The sequence below is a fragment of the Lynx rufus genome, unplaced genomic scaffold (genome assembly GCF_022079265.1).
Source record: "Lynx rufus isolate CCGP_SWC_20201006 ecotype Redwood Valley unplaced genomic scaffold, mLynRuf1.p SCAF_12, whole genome shotgun sequence".
Classification (NCBI taxonomy): domain Eukaryota; kingdom Metazoa; phylum Chordata; class Mammalia; order Carnivora; family Felidae; genus Lynx; species Lynx rufus.
Genome location: NW_025814826.1, coordinates 29507061 through 29529117, shown reverse-complemented (window position 1 = coordinate 29529117; position 22057 = coordinate 29507061). Strand labels below are relative to the sequence as shown.

Sequence of the window (22057 nt, the reverse complement as noted above, 5' to 3'; positions counted from 1 at the left end):
ATGGAACAGAATAGAAAGCCCAGAAATGGACCCACAATTATATGGTCAACGAATCTTCAACAAAGCAGGAAAGAATTTAAGAAACAAAACAAATGTGCATCAGGGAAAAATAGAGAGAGAGAGAGAGAGAGAGAGAGAAAGAGGCAAACCAAGAAACACTCTTAACTATAGAGAAGAAACATGGTTACCAGAGGGGAGATGGGTGTGAGGATGAGTTAAATAGGTGATGGAGATTAAGGAGTGCACTTGTGATGAGCACATAGTGATGTGTGGAAGTGTCGAATTACTATATCGTACATCTGAAACTAATTTAACACTGTATATTAACTATACTAGAATTTAAGTAAAAGCTTAATACAAAACTTAAAAATGATGTAAATATTAACTACAGTGGGACATGGAAAATGAAGACAGTTGATTCATAGCAATGATGGGTTATTTCCGTTATTTCACATTTCTGTTACTATTATAATGTTATTCCACCAATAGATATATGGGAGCATGGAAATCCCTTATTTCTCTTAAAGAAGGAGGGGGAGTTGCATGCTCTGGGACTCAGGAAATCATAGGAATTCCAGCTGAACTGGAAGAGTGGAAATGAACACGAGCAATATAAATACATTGAGGGATTCTGGCTAAGAAAATCTGGAAACAAAGCTTAGAGAAGGGAGATAACATCTGTGTTCCCAGGATTACAGAGGTAAAATGATGGTTTTTTTGCATTTGTCTTTTTAATGAATGCTCAATCTTGGTGTCCTAGGAAATGTCACTTAAATTTTCACATCTATGCATTTCAAAACTGCTTAGTCCTATGAATTTCAGTTTGTATTTTGTGAAGATGTCCTAGACCCTCAATAAAATGAATATGAGAAATTCTCCTTCATATTTTTCTTTGAAATCTATTTAATCTTTTAAGTGTATTATTTAAAGGCTATGTGTTAGTGTTACTAAATATATAACAAAGAGAGATCCCAATTTGTGGCTAAACTAATAATAGGACAGATGATCTTAAACCACAGGTATTATACTTACATGGCTATGGTAGCTTATTTATCCTCTTGCAGCTCAGTTCCCTCATCTGTGAATGGAGGCAAAATCATCAACTTCATAAAGTCATTAAGTAGATAAAATGAAATAATGTATGTAAAGCATGGAACGCAATACGTGACCTAGAAAACACTCAATAATTGGTTGTTATCCAAAAGGTGAATTACGCTACCCTCCATGAATCCCCCTTCCAGGGGTTTACTGAAATGTGATCAAGTGTATACAGAGCTGCTCCCTTATGTATCTATTCCGTGTGAAGTATTTCTTTCTCCACTCTCTGTAGGTTGTACAGGTAGCCTTTTGTAAGATTTTCATCAGGGCCTGAAAACTAGTTTTGAGGCACGTGTCTTCTATACTCTAGTGAAAACCGACCAGATTGTCAGGGTGGACCTTAGGGCACAAGCTCTACCAGGTAGATCATCATCAATCAACTTTGCCAAAATACCCTGAATGTTTTCAGTGTTAATTCTTCCTTCCACAAAAAAAATACACTTTTTCCTATATTAAACAAGACGATTGAGTAATCCACAAATATCTTTTCCATGTAAATTTCAGCAGAATTTCAATAGCATGTACACTGTTGCAGTGGTGAAAATGGCAGCCACCTGATGTAGCTCTTTAATCCTAAATCTTAAACCACAACAATCTTGAATTTCCTCCACATCAATTATCACAAGTATAGTTAGAAATCATAGTTCAAAAAATATCATTCAAGATTCTCCCTTTTCAATTACACCAAACTTTCAGCATAACCTAATAGGATGGAAATTAATAATTGAATATTTTAAAAGGTGTTTTTTTAATGTAAATTTAAAACTTTTTAAATTTATTTTTCTAGGAAGACAGCAAATCTTTAAAGGAACAGAGAAAACAGAAGAGCTTGTGTTTCCTAGGGATACTACTACAAAAGATAAAAACTTGTTGGAATAAAATTTTGAGGGGCTCTAAAGAACATTGAAAAATATGGAGTGGCAATATAAAGACATATGACTTTAGTTGTATCTTCCAAGAATCTATTTGCTCATACAGTTTTTGGGGGTAGAATACCCTAGAAGTGACAGAATGCCTCCTGGTAAAAGTGGATTACAGCAGCTGAGAAATTCATACAATAGAACTAGAACTAGATGGACGCAGACAGTGGAAACCAAATGCTGCAATCAACAAACTATTTTATATGTTTTTGGACATAATCAATCAGTATTAATTCTGTGATTTTTGTAAGATAATCCATGTAAACTATTAGTTGCAATAATACTTTTTAAACCTGTTTTAAAATTTCAGAAGAAGAGAGAAAATCTGTGAAGTATATAAAGGTTGCAAGGATTAAAAAATAACATTGCTTTATTATCAAATTAATTTTATGCATCAGCATACTACAATGAGAGTGGAAATTGGTGTCTCTGTGCTGAAAATGTTTCAGAATTAACAGTGAGATGTGGGTAACGTCCATGAGAGGAGGAGTCATATACCTTAAAGCAGCAGCAGTATGAAGGAGTACAAGAGATTTAAGAGAGAGATTAAGACATGTAATCATACATGAATGTATAACACAGTGCCTTCACTAGATGGTATAGCAAATGTTTTAAGATGACCATAAAGAATAGTTTCACAAAATAGAAACTCACCTGTTCTAAGGATGCTAAACCATAATACTGAGTTATTTTGGTCATTTGTATGTAATAAAATTTGTCTAAATGAGTTTGCAATTTGGGAAGTATATTTTTAACAGAATAATATATGTTGACCTTTTAATTAATGAAATGTGTATATTTAATTTTGACACTGTATCTGTATTATATACAAATATTTTCATACAGTATTACAAACGTTGCTTAGTTTGGATAACATTCCTCCTTTGATAATAAATGGCCTATGTAATAACACTGTCAGATTCACTTAATGCCTTTTAAAACAAGATTTTAATACTGTACCACTATTTGATCTCTCACTGTCATTGAATATGTGACTTTTAATACCTTATTACTCAGAATGTGCATGAAACCAGGACCCAAAACTATATAAGAACAGGAACTTTGCTTTCTATGTTAAATTTTAGTCTTTTAAAAGAAGCTTTTGTATATACCACATCCAGTTTAGAAAAGTCTGCCAATAGTCTTTGCTCACTTATAAAGGGAAATGAAAAACCTATTCTAGCCAGGCCAGAGTCCTTCAACAGCCACCACTTTGCTTAACTCACAGCCTTACTGCTCTTTTATGCTTTCATTACCACCTGGTAAAGTGCTGACCGGCTTTGAGCTTCAGATGAGGCTCTGGTGCCAGTGTGTGGTGGTAAGACTTTCCTCTCAGTTCAGGTTTGTGTCCCTGCGTCTCTTTCTCCCTCTCCCTAAATCCTATGGCGTTTCACCCTCACTGGTGCAGGTAGCTGTGTAGAATTGTACAGACGGTTGTACAGAATTCACTGACTGCTCCATTAATAGGGCTTTGAATCAAGTATGTTTTTTGTTTGGTTTTCATTATTAACTCTAGAAAAGGGAGCTCACACTTTCAGGAGCAAATGATTCTTCACCAAGCTCTTTCTTCAGATGGACTTTTCCAAGTAAGCTATGCTTCCTTCCACCATAAAACATGGTCAACTGTGTGGTACACCTTCACTCTGATGAACTGGTATTGTCGGTAAACCATCAGCTGTAGAAATGAGGGAATTTTAAGTTTCTAAGGCAAGCTCTTCAAACTGTCCTTGAAAGTGTTCCTTGAAGCCTGTCTCAAACATCCCTAACAAGTGTTGAAAATGATTCTGAGATTATGGCAAAATAAAGAACAATATTTTTAAATACTTGCAATAAGTTATTAAAATTTTCTTCTTGATTTTCATTTGTTTATGATATGTTTGAATTTTAGAGAAAATTCACACTCAAAACAGTATTCAGCCTATACTGTGTACCAAATGCTTGAAAAAAAAAATACCCAGGCATTTATGGTTGTATTTACCTTCGTTGTTTCCTACCCACTAGGAAGGTAAGTGGAGACAAGGCAGGCTAGTTAATAACGAACTTGGATATTATATTTTTATATTTTTACTCTCCATTTAGAGACTTGTTTTATCCCAATGAACATTTTCTTTCCAGTATGTACATTTACAATGCTTTAAAGCAGTATTTTCTAAAGTTTGTCCCAAGTAATCCTAATCCTAATGCTACAGAAAAAGATGATGACAGCACAGAAGATGAAGAAAGATGAGGAGGAGGAGGAGGAGAAGGAGAAATATAAAAAGAAAAATAAAAAGAGGGAGGATTCTGAGTTCTGGAGTCAGATAAATTTTCTTTCAGAGATTTACAATTTATACAAGTATATTAAAGGATGTATAAACACATACAGCTTTAAAAAAAAAAGCTTAACACTAAAAATCATTTCCAAAATTTGACTAGAGAGCACTACTTTTATGTAAAATCCATTACCTAAATGTACTTTGGGGAATATTGCATTATATAAAGGGTCTCAATTAAAAGTCTTTTAGAATAGGCTCCCAAGGAATCCGTTGAAGGAAATACTCCTTCCAGGATTAAGACAGTTCTCTTAAAACTACAGATCCTGCTCAAACTTCAAGGGGCATCTCAATTCCTTTCTCCTCAATTGCTATGGCTTCCATGATGATTCTAGATAATGTTAATATTTCTTCCTTTCGTTGCCCAGCACTTAATTTCCGGTATCACGCATTATTATTTCATCAGATTCATCTTAATATTTTATCTTAAATACAACTTATTATTTACATAATTTGTTTTCTATCCACATTTGTTTAAAATGTTTTCTCATGAAAAAGCATATGATCTTTTGCGTTCCTTTAAGCTTCTAATGGGAAAAGCTAGGTATATGGTGGTTAATACATAAAGACAAATCGCATTAAACCAGTGTATCAATAAAAATCTAATTATCAAAAAAATACTTTACTGCAATAAAATACAACTTACTTAAAGGTAGATATGATAGGAGCATAGAACATAATTAATTTAAACCAATAGGACTCCACAGCTTTGTGTTCTCAACATCTCCATGGAATTTTCATTTCTAAACTGTGTTGTGAAACAGCTTTCAGTCTTGATTCTGACCAAATAATAGAATCTGTGGAGATATTATAGGACAAGAAAAATACAATAGGTAGGTACATTGATAATCACCAATTCCAACAGTTTTTTATGTCTCAGTACCTAAATATATGTATGCACCTAGATTCACCAAGTATTTAGTATTTGAGAAAGATGCAAAATGGTTACTTTGGTTTGGAATAACCTGGGGTTTATTTTCACTTATTTGTTTTACATCCTCTTCATACACAACGGTAAGAAAAAACTGCGGTTTTCTGTAGAAAACAAGTTTTCTAAGTAGGGGGGAGGTTAGATACACTTTAAGATCTTATTATCAAAGTGAATCAATTTTCTATCTGTATCTTACATGGGGAATATTGTGGAAACATTTACAATTTAGGGCTCACTGCTCCTGTTTTTCTTTCTTTAAAACACAGACTTGGGGCGCCTGGGTGGCGCAGTCGGTTAAGCGTCCGACTTCAGCCAGGTCACGATCTCGCGGTCCGTGAGTTCGAGCCCCGCGTCGGGCTCTGGGCTGATGGCTCAGAGCCTGGAGCCTGTTTCCGATTCTGTGTCTCCCTCTCTCTCTGCCCCTCCCCCGTTCATGCTCTGTCTCTCTCTGTCCCAAAAATAAATAAACGTTGAAAAAAAAAATTAAAAAAAAAACAAAAAAAAAAACAACACAGACTAAGGGTCCCATCCTTTCCACACTTCCCAGGTGGGATTGATGATTTTTTCGTTTGTGCCACCACTAAGGTCAACAAATAACTCAATAATCTATCAGGTGCTACCATGTGAGAGATGGGCATGTGCTTGCCAATTTCTACCTTTGATGCTTATCACAAATTTTATGTTTGAAAATAATCTGAATCAAATGGGAACATTTTACCTAAGAATTTAATTGGACAGGAACTCTTATAAATTGTTCTGGAAATGGTCCAAATCCTATCAAATGAAAGGCGGTTGGTTTGAAGAACATCTCATCAGGTGAAGTAAAAGCTTTCTAGGAGAAATCAGAAAGATCTGACAGGAAAGTATAAAATCACAGATATCTACCTTATCATCTCCTTACCCAGCATTCCCAGCAGAAAGGAAAGGATTTGTCTTTAGCTGTGAAAAAGTTTAAATATGTAGACAAATACATCTTTATACTTAAGAAAGAGGAGTTACTGTCATCAAGGTTAAGTTAAACACTATGGTTGGGACTTGAATCTTCACAGCCCAGTGGGTTTAAAGAAGCCCCATCCTTTGAATACCACTTAACAGGAAGATGCAACACAGATACAGATAATTCACTCAACAAATATTTATTAAGTATCCATCTCTAATGTGACAGTTCTGGACCTAGAGGTACAAGAAAGCCCCTGCCTTCAGGGAGCATATATTCCAAAAAAGGCAACACTCAACAAATGAACAAAATTATTACAGAAAACAAATTCTCTGGAAAACAAAGAAAGAAAAAACAAGATTGATCAACAGAGGAGGTATTTTAGGTAAGATGATTAAAGACCCCTTTGAAGACATTTGAAAGTATGTTATTGGTCTCAAAAATGTCAACATATATCACTGGCAATATAAATTTCATTGATTCAAGTTATTTGCAAAAAATCAAAACAATACTTCAGCTATAGTACATAGTACACTGTAATAGAAATAAATTATGAAAATATCGATTGTTTGACTCTGAAGCTGTATGTTGCCCTCAAGTATAAGCTTTATTTATATATTTTGAAATAATTTCAGATATATAGGAGTTGCAAAGATAGTACAGAGTGTTCCTGTATACCTTTTACCAAGTTTCCTCTAACGCTAACATCTTACATAAGCATGGTACATTTATCCAAACCAAGAAATTAGCATTCTTTGTTGTGGGGGGTGGGTGTGTGGTGCATGGTTGAATGATTGGCAGCATCCCTGGTCACTACCAGAGAAATTGAGGTTACGAGAGGGGAGGGATGGGGGAAATGGGTAAAATAGGTGATGGGGATTAAGGAGTGCTCTTGTCAGTGATGAGCACTCTGTGATGTATGTATGGATGGATTGTTGAATCACTATATTGTACACCTGAAACTAATATAACAGGGTATGTTAACTAACTGGAATTAAAAACTTAGGAGCGCTTGGGTGGCTCAATTGGTTAAGCATCTGACTCTTGATTTCAGCTTAGGTCATGATCTTGTGGTTTGTGAGATCAAGCCCTGTGTTGGCTGCATGCTGAGGGTACAGAGCCTGCTTGGGGTTCTCTTCCTCTCTCCCTTTCTGCCCCTCTCCACTCTTTCTCTCTCTCTCCCTCTCAAAATAAACATTTAAAAAGAAAAAACAAAACAAAAAATAAAATTAGTAGATGTCACTCACCTATATTAAATATCGTTAAGTTAGGCTAGATGATTAAAAAAAATTCTTATCTTAAAAAAAGATTGTAACTCTCGTACAACTAAAATGAAATATTAAAGTAATAGCATAAAGAGTATCTGGTAATGTTTGAGTAATAGGTTTGAGATGCATAAATTGTTAACAAAATGTGAGGGTTAAATATTAAACATTCCTATTAATTACTACCACAATGGTGCCTAAAATGAGCTAGATTAAGGTTCTTAAAAATCAGCATATGGGGGCGCCTGGGTGGCTCAGTGGGTTGGGTGGCCGACTACAGCTCAGGTCATGATCTCACGGTCTGTGAGTTCGAGCCCCGCATGGGGCTTTGTGCTGACAGCTCAGAGCCTGGAGCCTGCTTCCGATTCTGTGTCTCCCTCTCTCTCTGCCCCTTCCCTGCTTGCTGTCTCTCGCTCTCTCAAAAATAATAAACATTAAAAAAAACCAGCTTGCGAATTATTAAAGTCACAACAAAATGAAGAATAAAAACTATCTTTTATAAATCTCCATAATGTCATGAGATAGATATAGATATATCTATGTTGCGGAGAGGCCTTTAAAATAAAATTGGAAGCTGGTAATATTAAATTATCTAAAAGCACCCTCTAGTGGCAAAAAAAGCAATCCACATATAAGCCAAGCAAACTTCCATATAATGAGTATTCTGATAGTAGTAATTAACTAAAAAACTTCTGAACTTCTGAAAGTAAGTGTGGCTATCATTAACTTGGTTTTAATGATTTTCTACTGCTCAATTCAGTAACACAGTTGGAAAAATTATCTTAGTACTAAAAATATATCCACCACATAAAATACATATACCTACAATGCAAATATATTGCATTGAGTACAAATCAAACATGTTTAATTTAATTATATTAAAAAATTTTTTATGTTTATTCATTTCCTGAGAGAGAGACAGAGTGCAAGCAGAGGAGGGACAGAGAGAGGGAGATAATCCAAAGCAGACTCCAGGCTCTGAGCTGTCAGCACAGAGCCCAATGCAGGGCTTAAACTCACAAACCGCCAGATCACGCCTGAGCAGAAGTGGGATGCTTAATCGACTGAGCCACCCAGGTGCCCCTAATTTGATTATATTTTTACTAGAGACAGCTCCTGTTTAAAATTTTAAATATGATAGTCTAAAATTACTAAGTATTGATGACAAACCAATACTTTTTGCCATTAACTGCAACATTACCTAATTCGAAATATACACACAACGTTTTCTATCAATCTTAAGTTCACTAATGTTTTCAACTGCTATATTTTACTGGCCATGAAGAGAATTTACTATGCATTAGAAATCTTGTAATGAAACATTTAGAATACTTTGAAGTCAGAAAACACTGCAATTCAGTAAAGTAATAGCAATTTTTTTAAAAGCTGATGGCACAAAAAAATGGCCAATTAAAAGCTACTTTCTGCCATTTAAAAAAGTTTGTATTTAGACTTTGAATATTTTCTTCATATTTCAGTGTGCTCTTATCTTTCTACCTATGTCTGGGTAAAAGCTAAGACATTAATAAAGACCGACTGGAATTTTTTTTGTTTTTGCTTCATCTTTATTGAATAGGTTCAAAAATGAAGACAATATTTATAATAAAAAACTGTGAACAAGAGACAACAGCAACCATAATAATTTTACTTTTTCAAGCTAATGACTTTCAGAATAATATATAAGCAATTTTTACATTTTAAATTTAAGCTTATAATCATTTTTTATTCTACCACACTGGCAAATACTTGTGAAAATAAATAAAAATAAACTAAATGATCTAGGAAAATTACTCATAAACTGAACTATTGCACAACAAATCAATGTGAGAATAATATATGTAAGTAATATAAAAATGCATTTAAACACACTGTCACAACATGTTTCATAATTCATAAGTATACTTCACCAACTTACTATTTATAATAATCTCTGGGTTCTAGAATTGGATGATTTTTTTTTACCAACTCATTTTCCATGTAGTACATTGTAACATTTACTTGCTACTGCAAAATTCTGTGAGAAACAAACACGTGCCACTTCTGTTTAAGTTCATTTTATCTACCCTTCCCCTTGGGCAAAAATTATGAGGTCTTAAAAAAAAAAATAGTGCTCAGTTCCAGGTAAAACAAAGTTTAAAGTTCTTCCTATGATTTATAACAATTAAGACAGAATAACATATTATAGAAATGAAAATCTAATACGTACATTATTCTCCTAATTAATTACAGCTTATTCTAATAAATGGACTTTTTTTAAAGACTAATTTGACTGAATGAAGACAACCAGAAAAAAAAAGTTAATAAAAAGTCAGGAAAGAAACCATAAGGAAAATAAAATAACAATTCCCATTATCTCAAGTTTACATACCCTGCCCAAATGAAAAACAAAAACAGAAACAAAAAACAAAAATCCCAAAAACTAATGAATACAATTACAAAGTATAAGCATAAATAAATTTCAGAAAAATTGTAAGCCACAAATTTCTACATTAACCCTTACAGTTGATCACAGTCATAAACGAGAAGCTATAAACTGCCTATAAAAGATTTGCTTATAACTTTATAAGATCAAAGCTCTTTCCATTCAACAGAAATTACTAATAAATTACAGAATATGGCTGCATAGGCGATCAAAGAAATCTGCTAAATACTGTTACATTGAAAGTGACAATGATTAAAAGCTACATTTTAGCCAAAATTAAAGTATAATTAAATTTTTGTGAATGTTTAATTACTAAGTCAACTAATGCATTAAAGCAATGCATTATCAGTGGGGTTTTTACTGTGATGTGAATGGTGTTTTGGCATTGAACACTAAAAAGAAAATATAAGTAGGAAAATTAGATATTCCCTTGACCTACTCATAACTACATCTAACTATACTTCAAGGGAAATTAAAATTTAATAATTGCTAATGATTATCCAAATTATTTATTAGGTGAGGTGGTTTGTTTTAAAATCTATTAAAAATAATTTTTTCTAATTACACAGAAATAAATGTGTGGAATTTTGTAAGGAAATTTACGCATTTTATATTATTTTCAAACTTTGCAAATAAAAAAAGTAGTAAAATAAAACTCTTTAGATATGAGGTTATGAAAAAAATGAAATATGGAGATACAATTAGAAATAGAATATACATTCAACTAACAAAGAAGTAAAAAAAAATCATTCAGTTATGACTGGAATAAGACACATTTGTATTTTTCAGTCTTGTGTTTCTAAAAAGGAAACTGCATAATTACATTTTAAAGAATGAGTAAAGACCTTTAAATTATAAAATTAGTGACATACTGAGTAAAGGACAACCTAGACCCGTGGGGCTTTTTTCCTTTCTTTTTTAATATTTATAAAATTAATTGTTGGGAAGCTCTACAGAAATGATCTCACATAACTAGTTGTAACTAAAAATATTCTCTTCATTTCCAAAATTTCAAGCATCCCATCCTATGATACTATCTGAAAATAGGCACCAATAATAAATATGTTTGTTCTGATTTTTTGCTCAAGGTAATGATCATCCCTAAAGCTTGAAGGACTGAGCACTAGTGTTTGATTTTGTGGAGGTATGCTTCATGTGCTTTAACAACAATAACAGAAAAGTAACACCTAAGTTAATGATTCCACTTGAAATTATTTTGACAGATGAGTGAATATTTCCTTGAATGGCACAGTTTGGGGCATCAGGTATTTATTATACACAGTATATGTACATAAATATATACACACACACATTACACAGCCAAAGATTATGCTTCAAAAATTGCTGAAAAAAGTATTTTGAATAATTTTAGCATAAATTCACTAGAGGAAGTGCTTAGCTGTCCAAGCAGCAACAGTCATAAAATTTTAGACTTAGCTTTTTTTTGGACTCTGTTCACAGAACCATTCTTCGAATGCCACATTCACAGCAGAACTTTGCCCATTCTACAGGGTATTTAGTCCCACACTCGTGGCAGAATTTTGGTAAGTGTCCTGTTGAATTTCCTTCCATGCCTTTAATGTTTCCGCCATTAAGTGAAGATACACAGTCTCCATCTGGCCTGAAGAAGTATAGGAAAAAAGTGGAAACACAAAGTTCTTGTCAGTAGTTTTCATAACCCTTAGAAAACACAACATAAAAATATTAAGTACAACTAAAACATTGTTTAACCTCATTTTTAATATTCTTCTAGTTTAGATTTAAAAAAAAAAGAATCCCTTTTAGTTAATAATGAAATTCTAAATGTTTTCTTTGGCATTTTATTTGTCCCTGTTATGAGAATCTTTCAGGAACAAATGCCACCATACTTTGCATCTCCTCAATATACTACGTATTTACTACAATGGGAGCATGATGGAAATTTAGGTGTCCCTTCTGCAAAACCATCTCTACAGAGAAAACTGGAACTCTGCCCTGAGGAAAGGTGGAGGTCTTGCCTCCAAATATACATCATAATAAATATGTACATATAACATATATTATAAAACTAAATACATAATTTCTCCCAATCTATTATGCTATTTTCACTGTATCCATAGTATCTTTTAAAATTCTCATCATTATCATTAGGTCCTTTGCTCTAATTTAGTTACACTAACACACTCAAATTCTTTCATCCTTTATCCCCTGTACTGCAACCCTCATGGCTCTGGACACTCTCACTGTCACCTTGAACTCTGTGTCCCCCTTTGCTTTAACTGTTGTCCATCTGACATGCAGTATATGTTATTTATGTTATGTCTTCTCCATAAGATTGTAAGCTCCCTGAGTGCAGGGATTTTTATCTGTTTTATTATTGCTCTAGGCTAGGATCAAGAGAAGTACTGGACATAAACTCATCTCTCAGTAAATATTTTTTTAACGAGTAAGTGAATGAGTAATACATGACAAAGATAAAGAAAGCAAAATATTTGGTCTGTTTAAAATGCCAAAGAAAACTTCTCTCAAGAATGATCAACAAAAAAGGAACAAACAATATTCAGAATAAAAGAGGGATGTAACTACAGATATAACAGAGATTTAAAATTATTAGAACAATTCTATGCTAGCAATTTGAAACTCAGATGAAATGAAAAATTTCCTAGAAAAATGTACTTATGAAAACTGATTTCAAATAAACTAGCACTAAACAAACATAATCATTAAATTACGAATGAAATAGTAATTAACAGACTACCCCTCCTTATCACGTAGGTACACACACACATAATGGATTCAGGACAGTTTTACATGGTAAATTCTACTAAACTTTTCCAAAAGAGGGAGGTGAAAAACAATATTCTGCAATTTCTTTTCAAAGGTTGTTTGAAACTCAAACTAATAAGATAATATAAAATTAAAATAAATTTTACCTGTTAACTTGGAAATACATGTAAATATCTTCAAGAATTTCAGCAAATGCAATTTACAAACATGCAATTCAGGACACTTTATTTTTTTTTTTATTATTTTTTTTTATATATATGAAATTTATTGACAAATTGGTTTCCATACAACACCCAGTGCTCATCCCAAAAGGTGCCCTCCTAGGACACTTTAGATTTATTTCAGAACATAGGACTGATTTAACATTAGGAAATATATTAATACAATTTATCACATAAACAGACTAAAGGATTTAAAAATATTAGTTATATGTACATATATGATATTCAATAACACTCACCACTTATTCTTGATTAAAAAAACACTTAGAAAATTAGGAATAAAAGGGAATGTCATTATATCAATAAAATGTATTTAACAGAATTCTGTATCAGTCTCCCTCTTTAATGGTGACATGTAAGAATTTTCTTTAAAAACAGAAATGCCACAAGAATGTCAGCTATAATCATTTCTATTTTAATATAACCTATAATGTAGCCTAAGGTGAACTCCTTGTTTCTGTGGACACATCTGACACTGGGATAGCTTCCCAGCCTTCTTTAATGAAAACCTTTAAAAAGGTGGAATGCCAGCTGTGCTTCCAGGCCATAGAGCTTATACGCTGTCCACTGAAACCAGACATCCCTCGGGACAAACTGAAAGCTATGTCCATGGACTGTTATGTGAGAAACTCATTCCCTTTGGGGGACACAGAATTTCCTATTAAACTGATCCAACACACATATATAAGATCTTGTTCTTTCACACCCAAGCTGTCACTTGGACGGTCAAAGACCAGCTCCAGGATGGGGGCAAGGATTTCCAGGAAAGAGACACACCTGACACTTCTTGCTATCATTCCCTATTTCCTGTCAGTAATCCCAATGCCAAATGTCATATATTACCATGTGACTACATCTAGCTGTGCCTCCGGATGAGCATTTCAAGAGTCCTGGCTTAGAGAAGAGGCATGAGGAGAGGGGAAGGCAAAGTTGAGTTTCTAAAGCTCCACTTTGTACAAGTCCAACAAACCAACTCCTTTCTCCCACAATGACATTAAAACCCAAGCCTTTCAACAGGAAGATCAGTAAAGCCTCAAATGTAAGTGCAGTGTCAGGGTTAATTTACCCATTTGACCTCTAGTTTCCTTTGTTTATTTACCTGTGGAGGTTTCCTTTACCTTTCTGAGAGCTAAGCTATACATTCAAAAGGATATTTGTTCCATTTTGTGTAGTTATTTCTAGGTATTTTGGGTGGAAGAACCATCCAGAAAATGTAGTCTCTCAAACTTGCAGGAAAAGATATCTATGAGATTTCTTCATCTATTATGGTTGTAATTACTCCATCTGGGTAGGGTAGTAAGTCAAGTGAACAAGGTTCAGGGTTTCCTATCACATATCAACCATTTAAAAAGAAAGAAAAGAAAACCAAAAAAAGAACCCAAACTCATTTTTAATGGATTTTTACCCCTGATTGTTGACACTTCTTTTGTCTACCTCTTTAGAAAGATTAAATGATCTTTTTATTCAAGCGCATGTATTTATTAAGCTTTCTACTTTATAAGAGAATGTAAATTCTACACTCAGAATGGCCCTATACTTACACAACAACATACTACAGCCACATGTCAGGAATCCAAGAAACATTAAGTTCACTTCTTTAATACTTAACATGCATCAAAACCTCAGCTGAGACAAACAATGTTTATTAAAGAATGTAGCTGGAAAGGTAGTAATTCACCTATTCATCTATTGCTCTCATTCCATGTTATGCCTAAACATCACTCTTAAAACTTTAAAAATCCAAACCAAAGAATTCAAACTCTCTGGGAGGGATGTGGACCTGTTCATTTTCAGAAAGTTCCACAGGTGCTTTGTTCTGAAGGGTAACAACCAAGATTGACAGCTAGGATTTAGATACTTGAAAATCTAACCCTGCATTAAATCTAAATAATGGATAACTGTGTATGTTATATACTTATAACAAAAGCGGACAACATATATACCTATACATAACAAATATATATCACAACAATTTTTGGTGAATTCATGTTATAGGCCTGCATTGAGGGCATCTTAAAACACCCTATGAAATTTATTACCGTATTTACAGTGGAGATGTTAATTAAGAAGTTATCCATTGGATGGGGAGGATAAATTAGAGGAAGGTGGTCAAAAGGTATAAACTTCTAGTTGTAAGATAAATAGGTACTAGGGATGTAATGTACAACATGATGACTACATCAAACAGTGTGACAGATAGGAATGTTTCTAAGCGAGTAAATCCTAAAAGTTCTCAACACAAGGTGAAATCTTTTTTTTTTTTTTTTTGCTTTTTTCCTTCTATCTGTGTTAAGAAGATGGATGTTAACCGAATATATGGTAATCGTTTCAGAATATATGTAAAACAAAACCATCATGCTGTCTGCCTTAAACTTATCCAGTGATGTATGGCAATTACTTCTCAATAAAACTGGAAAAAAAAGTTATCCATTAAATTACTCAGTTCCTCTTTTATAAGAATTCACAGGCAGATTTCTGAGGCCTTGAGACTAGTGCTTTCAAAGAGAAATAATTTTTGATTTTTAAATATAACATCAATCATGTAACTACTCTTCTCTTCTCCTGTACTCTGGCTGCTACAAAGTTTGGACCCAATTTATGGCCAAGGGCTAGGCTGTGGACTAACTTCATTCCTTTTTTTGCTTTATCTTTTAATTCTCATTTTTCCTTTTCCTATTCTTTCATTTTTATACAATACTGTATCTCAACGTGTATCTCTGTATATAGCCTTAAAGCTTTCTGGAATAGTTGGAATACACACACACACACACACACACACACACACATTTTTATATAATATTGTATCTCAACATGTATCTCTGTATATTGCCTTAAAGCTTTCTGGAATACTTGTGATTGATACACACACACACACACACACATATATATACTAGCTGTAACTGGAAGGATTTCATTATATGCTTAAACACGGAGTGAATGTCAAAGTTGTACAAATATTGTGACAGATAAGAAAGGGAAGTACATGGATATTCACAACCTCAGTAGGGGAATTTAAATGTATTAAAATGCTGCTGAAAATTACAATACCAGTGGTATAAAGGGTCTATGACTCAATTTGTTGAGGTAAAAAGAACTACGTTGCACTTAAAATTAAGATATAAAATACCAATGAATCCAGTGAAACTGAACAGATTACTTTGAGCATTTACAACATTAATAACTACAAGGTATAGGAAACTATTATTTATGCCCAAATTATTTCTTTAGTGTACAGCTTAAAAACCAAACTAAATCATTAACAGTAAAGGAAAATTAGATTTTCTATTAACAGTCTGATACATATTTTTGTATATGGTCCTTAAAAAACTACATATATTCATTTTTATTTTAGTTCTTACAATCTCAGAGCTAAACATACCTGGCTATGTAGCTCTCAGTATATGTTTTTCTTTTGTTTGTAAGCACACCTGAAGCAGGATTTCGTGCCAAACTAGGTGGTGTGGAATTTCGAGGTTTGATGTTAGTTCTAAGAGAGAAAGAGATGACATAATGAAAACATAAAAAATAGTAACCATTTATTTCTCATATTGCTTATTTGCATGATTAGAAAAATAATTTGAAGCTGTAGAGAGGTGAATTCAAAAGATTAAAATACGAGTAATTATTTTAAATCTGAAAACAATAGTTAAAGCTAAGGATAATCCAAAGCACTTTGCATTTACTAACAGTATCCTGATGGCATATAAAATCAACTATACATATATATATATATATATATATATATATATATAATATATGTTACGTGAAATTTAAAGTTAATAATTCTGAAGGGCTTCAGGATTTTAAAAGTTTAAATCTATAGTTCCTTCAAAATAGAGATATTTGTTAAATGCCTATGAATACCTGTTAAATAATATGTTACACATTATGAGATGTGGTTAAAAAAACAACAAGAAAGAGGGCGCCTGGGTGGCTTAGTCGGTTAAGCATCTGACTTCGGCTCAGGTCATGATCTCACAGTTTGTGAGTTCAAGCTCCGCATCAGGCTGACAGCTCGGAGCCTGGAGCCTGCTTCAGATTCTGTGTCTCTCTCGCTCTCTGCCCCTCCCCTACTCATGCTCTGTCTCTGTCTCAAAAATAAATAAACATTAAAAAAAAAAGAAATATTAGCCAGTATTAGCCAAATATTAGCCAATAAATATTTAATAATTTTCAATAAATGAAAGCCTACTCTTGGAAATAGCAACTAAAATAAATGGGTTAATATAATTTCCCCCTTTTAAGATTTAATCTAGTCAACTACACAGCCTGGACTATCTGGTATCAGTAGACGAGTTCTGGTTGGATCATCACTGAATTCCCTTTATGAAATTTCAGGAATCAAAGAAAGCTTAGACGGTTGAATAACAATACAGTGGTAAAAGTACAAGATTTGGGATTCTGATGAACCCGGATTCAAACCCAAATTGCTACTGACTAATGTGGCAGTAGCAGGCAACGTGAGTCTAAGTTCCCCATTTCTAAAATTAACTATCATCAGTTTTCTTATAGAAGTTATGATATGCCAGCTGCAATTTATATAAACATTCAGAATAGTTGACGATGATGATAATACTATTTTATTACTACTATGGCTATTGTTACTACTACTACTAGTTAACATTTACAAAATGGTGCTTACCACATTTGGTATAGTTATATTTCTAATTGCCTTCATATATAAGCTTACTTAATCCTCATAATAATCCAATGAAGTAAACAGTATTAATAACTCTACTTTAGAAATGAGGCAACTAAGGCAAAGAGTGGTTAAGTAACTTCACCAAGGTGACATTCAAATGTGTTGCCAAACAGATGTTAAAGAGCTAGTTCCTTCTCCCTCTTTAGAGATTTAGTCAACTCTTTTCAGAGATATCCAATGTTGTGTCACATGAACAAGCAGAATACATTTAAAAATTCCTTTAGATGGTAAGTTCTTAAACAATGGCTGAAATTCTTCCTCCTTAGCGAGCAAAGTTGGAGACAGTCTCTGAAATAGCTACCTCCAAAATAGACATAGGTAATAACAACATCTACTGTTTTTCAAATGCCAAATATGATGGCAGGTACTATACATACTTTACTTTGTTTAATCTTCACAGAAATCTCAGAAGATATTATTATTCCCATCTTAAAGCTGAATAAACTCATACTCAGAGAAATTAAGTAAGCTGCAAAGCTATAACATGGCCACAGTATTTGAACTTGAATTTAGATGGGTTGTTACATTTCTTATATCAATATGCAATGCTGTCATTCAAAAAGAGGCTGCTTTCAGTAGTTACTTTAAGTTATTTCTAAACTTTGGGACGCCTGGGTGGTTCAGTCAGCTAAGGGTCTATCTCTCGGTTTCAGCTCAGGTCATGATCTCGCAGTTCGTGAGTTGGAGCCCTGCATCAACTCTGCGCTGCCAGTGTGGAGCCTGCTTGGGATTCTCTCTCTCTCCTTCTCTCTCTGCCCCTACCCTGCTCTCACTCTCTCTCAAAATAAGTAAACTATAAAAAAAATAAATAATTTCTAAACTTTGACAAGAATCACCTTGGTGTATGAATGGGTTACCCTGGACCCTTCAAATGGCGACTGACAGTCTAGCGATGAGGTATATATACTCTTATATAGCCAGCCCCTCCAGGGATGTTGCAGAACTGCTACAGTATCTTTTTGGGAATTCAATCTCTAAAAACTAATTGTCAAACAATGGCAATTCCTCCAGTGAGAGTCAGAAGAGAAATAGGAAGGACACTTTTTTTTTTTTTTTGGCTCTAAAACAAAGTCTTGCTAGAAATCCTATCACCCTCTTATATTATGTACATGAGATGCACAGATAATACAAACACACCTATAGATATACACATATAACCTCACCATATCAATGAAGTTATTCAAATAATTAGAAAATTGTTTTAAAATTAGAGAAAAATTAGATTATCAACAAGAATCATCATTATGAAATATCAATCATGTACTTTTAGTAACATCTTCTAAGAGGTGGAATCTGAGTATCAAGAACCATTCTTAGGAGATTGGGAAAAACAGTCTTGATCAGTACTTAAAACATGCTGCCCCAGTCCCACATGGTCAGCACACTTTTGCTCCTGGCCAGAGTTTGAAAAGTGCTACCCTTATTCTGTATCTGTAATCTGCTTGACCTAGGTCACACAGTAATAAAGAAAGTTTAATTTTGGAATTACACTTACTCTACCTTGCCACCAGTCACTGTTTCTTTGAGATACACTTCAGAGCAAATAGAGAGCAACAGGAGTACTAAGAAAATGGCTCAGGGCACAAATTCTTCCGTCTAGGATTGATCACTAACTACTTAAAAAGAACACATGGTTGCTGCTAATATCTCAAAGACTTCTCCCATCTTTATTTTACTTTATTTTACATTTAGTTAAATTTATTCTTACTTTTCATACATGGTAAGAGAATGCTGTAGCAGGCATCGGTTTAAAAGTTAAGTAAGTGAATTCTGATGAATAATACACATTTCAACTTTAATAAGTAATTTATCAGATTCTGATTTCATCATTTTAAAATGAGAGGGCTAGACTTGGGAGTTGGAGCCCAAACTAGAAAACCCTGAAGACTTATGTGGAAGAGTTCCAAGATGACTGCCATCAGCACTTGCCACTCTTCTCCGCTTTCTAGGCCAGTATAGAGAGGGGAGTGTACCTGGCAGTGTCTTATCCTTTCCCAGTTTCATGTGTTATTTGTAACCATGTAACCAAAAGGATGAGAATTCCTGGACCAAATGTTTTCTAAAATCTTTTTTCTGCCTTTTTATAATAATTCATTATCTAACTAAAAAATAATACAGGAATATTACACATTATGTAGGGCATAATATCCCCTATTCTCTTCTTTTTAAAAATATTGCTTCTAAAAGAAAGCTTCATAAAAATAACAATTATTGAAGGTGGCTATTTCAATCCTCTAAAAGTTAAAATTTAATGTAAACAAATGTATGCTAAAACCAGCTTTATGTAGAACAACAGAAATGCTCATCTAACATCAGTGTTTTAAATCCTAGAAGATTATTTAGCACTTCTAGGCTTACAAATGATTAAAGAAAGATTTTTTAAGTATAGGAATGTATAAGTTTATAATATTCAATTACATAAAGCCTTTAAGGAAATATCTGAAAAAGATTAACCAAACTGAGTTACAAATACTTACTTGTAAATGGGTAATAACTCATGTCTTTTGATGGCACTGTCTGATTTTGTATCACTGTCATACAACCTTTGCACATGTCTTCCAGTTCGAAGTGGAGGGCCTAACTTGTCCATCTTACTATTAAAATATATAAAGGTGTACCCATAAGGAGATTGCTACTGTTTGTTTCTTTATATTAAGAAAATATTTTTAACATTATTCTTATTCATCAGAAATCTACCCACCAAGCTCTAAATTATCAGACTGCCAGGGTAAGGACTATCAAAAAGAATCCTCAGTTCATACAAAGTCTACTACTAGATATGAAATTCTGACGAGGCAGACACCCTGCCAATTTTGAGGAACATCCAAAAAATGCCACATTTTTATATAGCAGGGCAATGGAATCAATAAAGCAAGTTAAGAAGGACAATGGCCATTTCAAATAAAACTTGTAGAGCTAGAAAAGTTATTATTCTGGTAAATAAGACTGATTTGATGTTTGTTCTTATGGAGTTCACAAATAATCTAATTTCCACGTTTCCTGATTTCATAGTAAGTTGTTTTTTCTTCTTTATTATTTTATAATTTCCTCTGCATTTTAAAATTCCAAATATAAAGGAATCAAATAAATTATATATATCTTTACCCCTGACTTTCTAACAAAGAATGATTATTTCTAAAATTTATACAGAGAAAGGTAAAGCATAATATAGTGGGGAAAAAAAATGGATGGCAATTCTGAAATATCACATGTAGAAATGTTAAGTGGCCATGTCATCTGAAGTTTTTCCTCCAGATGGAAGACTGCAGGTTTGTTGAAATGTCATTGTTTTACATCAACCAAATAATTAAATCCTACATACTATCACCAACCAATATCCATTCATGGTAGGGACCAGGAAAAATTAAAATAGGAAAGTGACTACTGAATAATACATCAATGCTCATTAACTTAAAAAGGATACTCTTTTTAAGAGATGCTTGTTTACTCCACTTAATCTTCCATTTACTCACTGACTCTACAAATCCTGAGCACCTACTATGTATCAGGCACTATGCTACATTCTGGGGATATCCCGGTAAATGAAACAAAACTGATCTTGTTTGTGCAGAATTTAGTGTCTAAAAAGAATCCGTTCATTGCTCTTGATTATAAGGGTCTCTATAGAGGGACACATTTTATACATTTTAATGTTTTTTCAGTATCCTATACATAGCAGATATTTCGCTGTGAAAGTTGGTATTAATGCTTTGCAGGTGGTGGTGCTTATATTAGGTGTTTACATCACAATATTTAAAACACTCTAAAGTTTTTTAAAAAATGCCTTCAATAAGATGTGGGATACACACACACACACACACACACACACACGTGCACATAGGAATATTACCTAGCCATAAAAAGGATAAGCCTGCACCATTTGAGACAACACAGATGGACCTAGAGTGCACTATGCTAAATGAAGTAAGTCACACTAAGAAAGACAAATACCATATGATTTTACTCATATGTGGAATCTAAAAATCAAATGAATAAACACACAAAGAGCAGAATCAAGTCTATAAATACAGAGAAGAACTGATGGTTGCCAGGGGGGTTGGAGGTGGGAAAAAGGGCAAATGGGTGAAGGGGAGCAGGAGATACAGGCTTCCAGTTATGGAATGAATAAGTCACAAGAACAAAAGGCACAGCTTCAGGAATATAGTCAATATTGTGTTGAATGGTGACAGATGGTAGCTACATCTGTGGTGAGCACAGCATAACATACAGAGAAGTTGAATCGCTATGTTGTACACCTGAAACTAATGTGACACTATGTGTCAACTATACTCAAAAAACTTCTTAAAAAATACCTTCATTAAATATATATATTTTACATAATTTCTAAAATGTTTGAAATTAAAATTAGGTTTCATCTGTAAAAGATTATTAATTTTACTATTTAGTAAATGTCAGTAAAAACTTAGTAAAAATCAGATTTTTCTTTGAATTGCTTAACAATTATCAAACCTTTAGTGTTACA

The 22057-nt window shown here is 33.4% G+C and overlaps 2 protein-coding genes across 3 annotated transcripts in view; one reads left to right on the top strand and one right to left on the bottom strand.

The window, feature by feature from the left end:
- IL7 (interleukin 7) overlaps positions 1–2930 on the top strand; it is a 58376-nt gene extending 55446 nt beyond the window's left edge. For both annotated transcript variants that reach the window (XM_047074063.1, XM_047074062.1), the window contains one exon: positions 1886–2930. In XM_047074063.1, the coding sequence (XP_046930019.1) occupies positions 1886–2005 (120 nt within the window). In that variant the 3' untranslated portion in view covers positions 2006–2930. The remainder of the gene's footprint in view (positions 1–1885) is intronic.
- Positions 2931–11337: 8407 nt separating this feature from the next.
- ZC2HC1A (zinc finger C2HC-type containing 1A) overlaps positions 11338–22057 on the bottom strand; it is a 42133-nt gene continuing 31413 nt past the window's right edge. Inside the window, exons 8-9 of the mRNA XM_047073862.1 lie at positions 16252–16359; positions 11338–11506 (exon numbers count right to left, since the gene is read on the bottom strand). Of these exons, the coding sequence (XP_046929818.1) occupies positions 11341–11506; positions 16252–16359 (274 nt within the window). The 3' untranslated portion in view covers positions 11338–11340. The remainder of the gene's footprint in view (positions 11507–16251; positions 16360–22057) is intronic.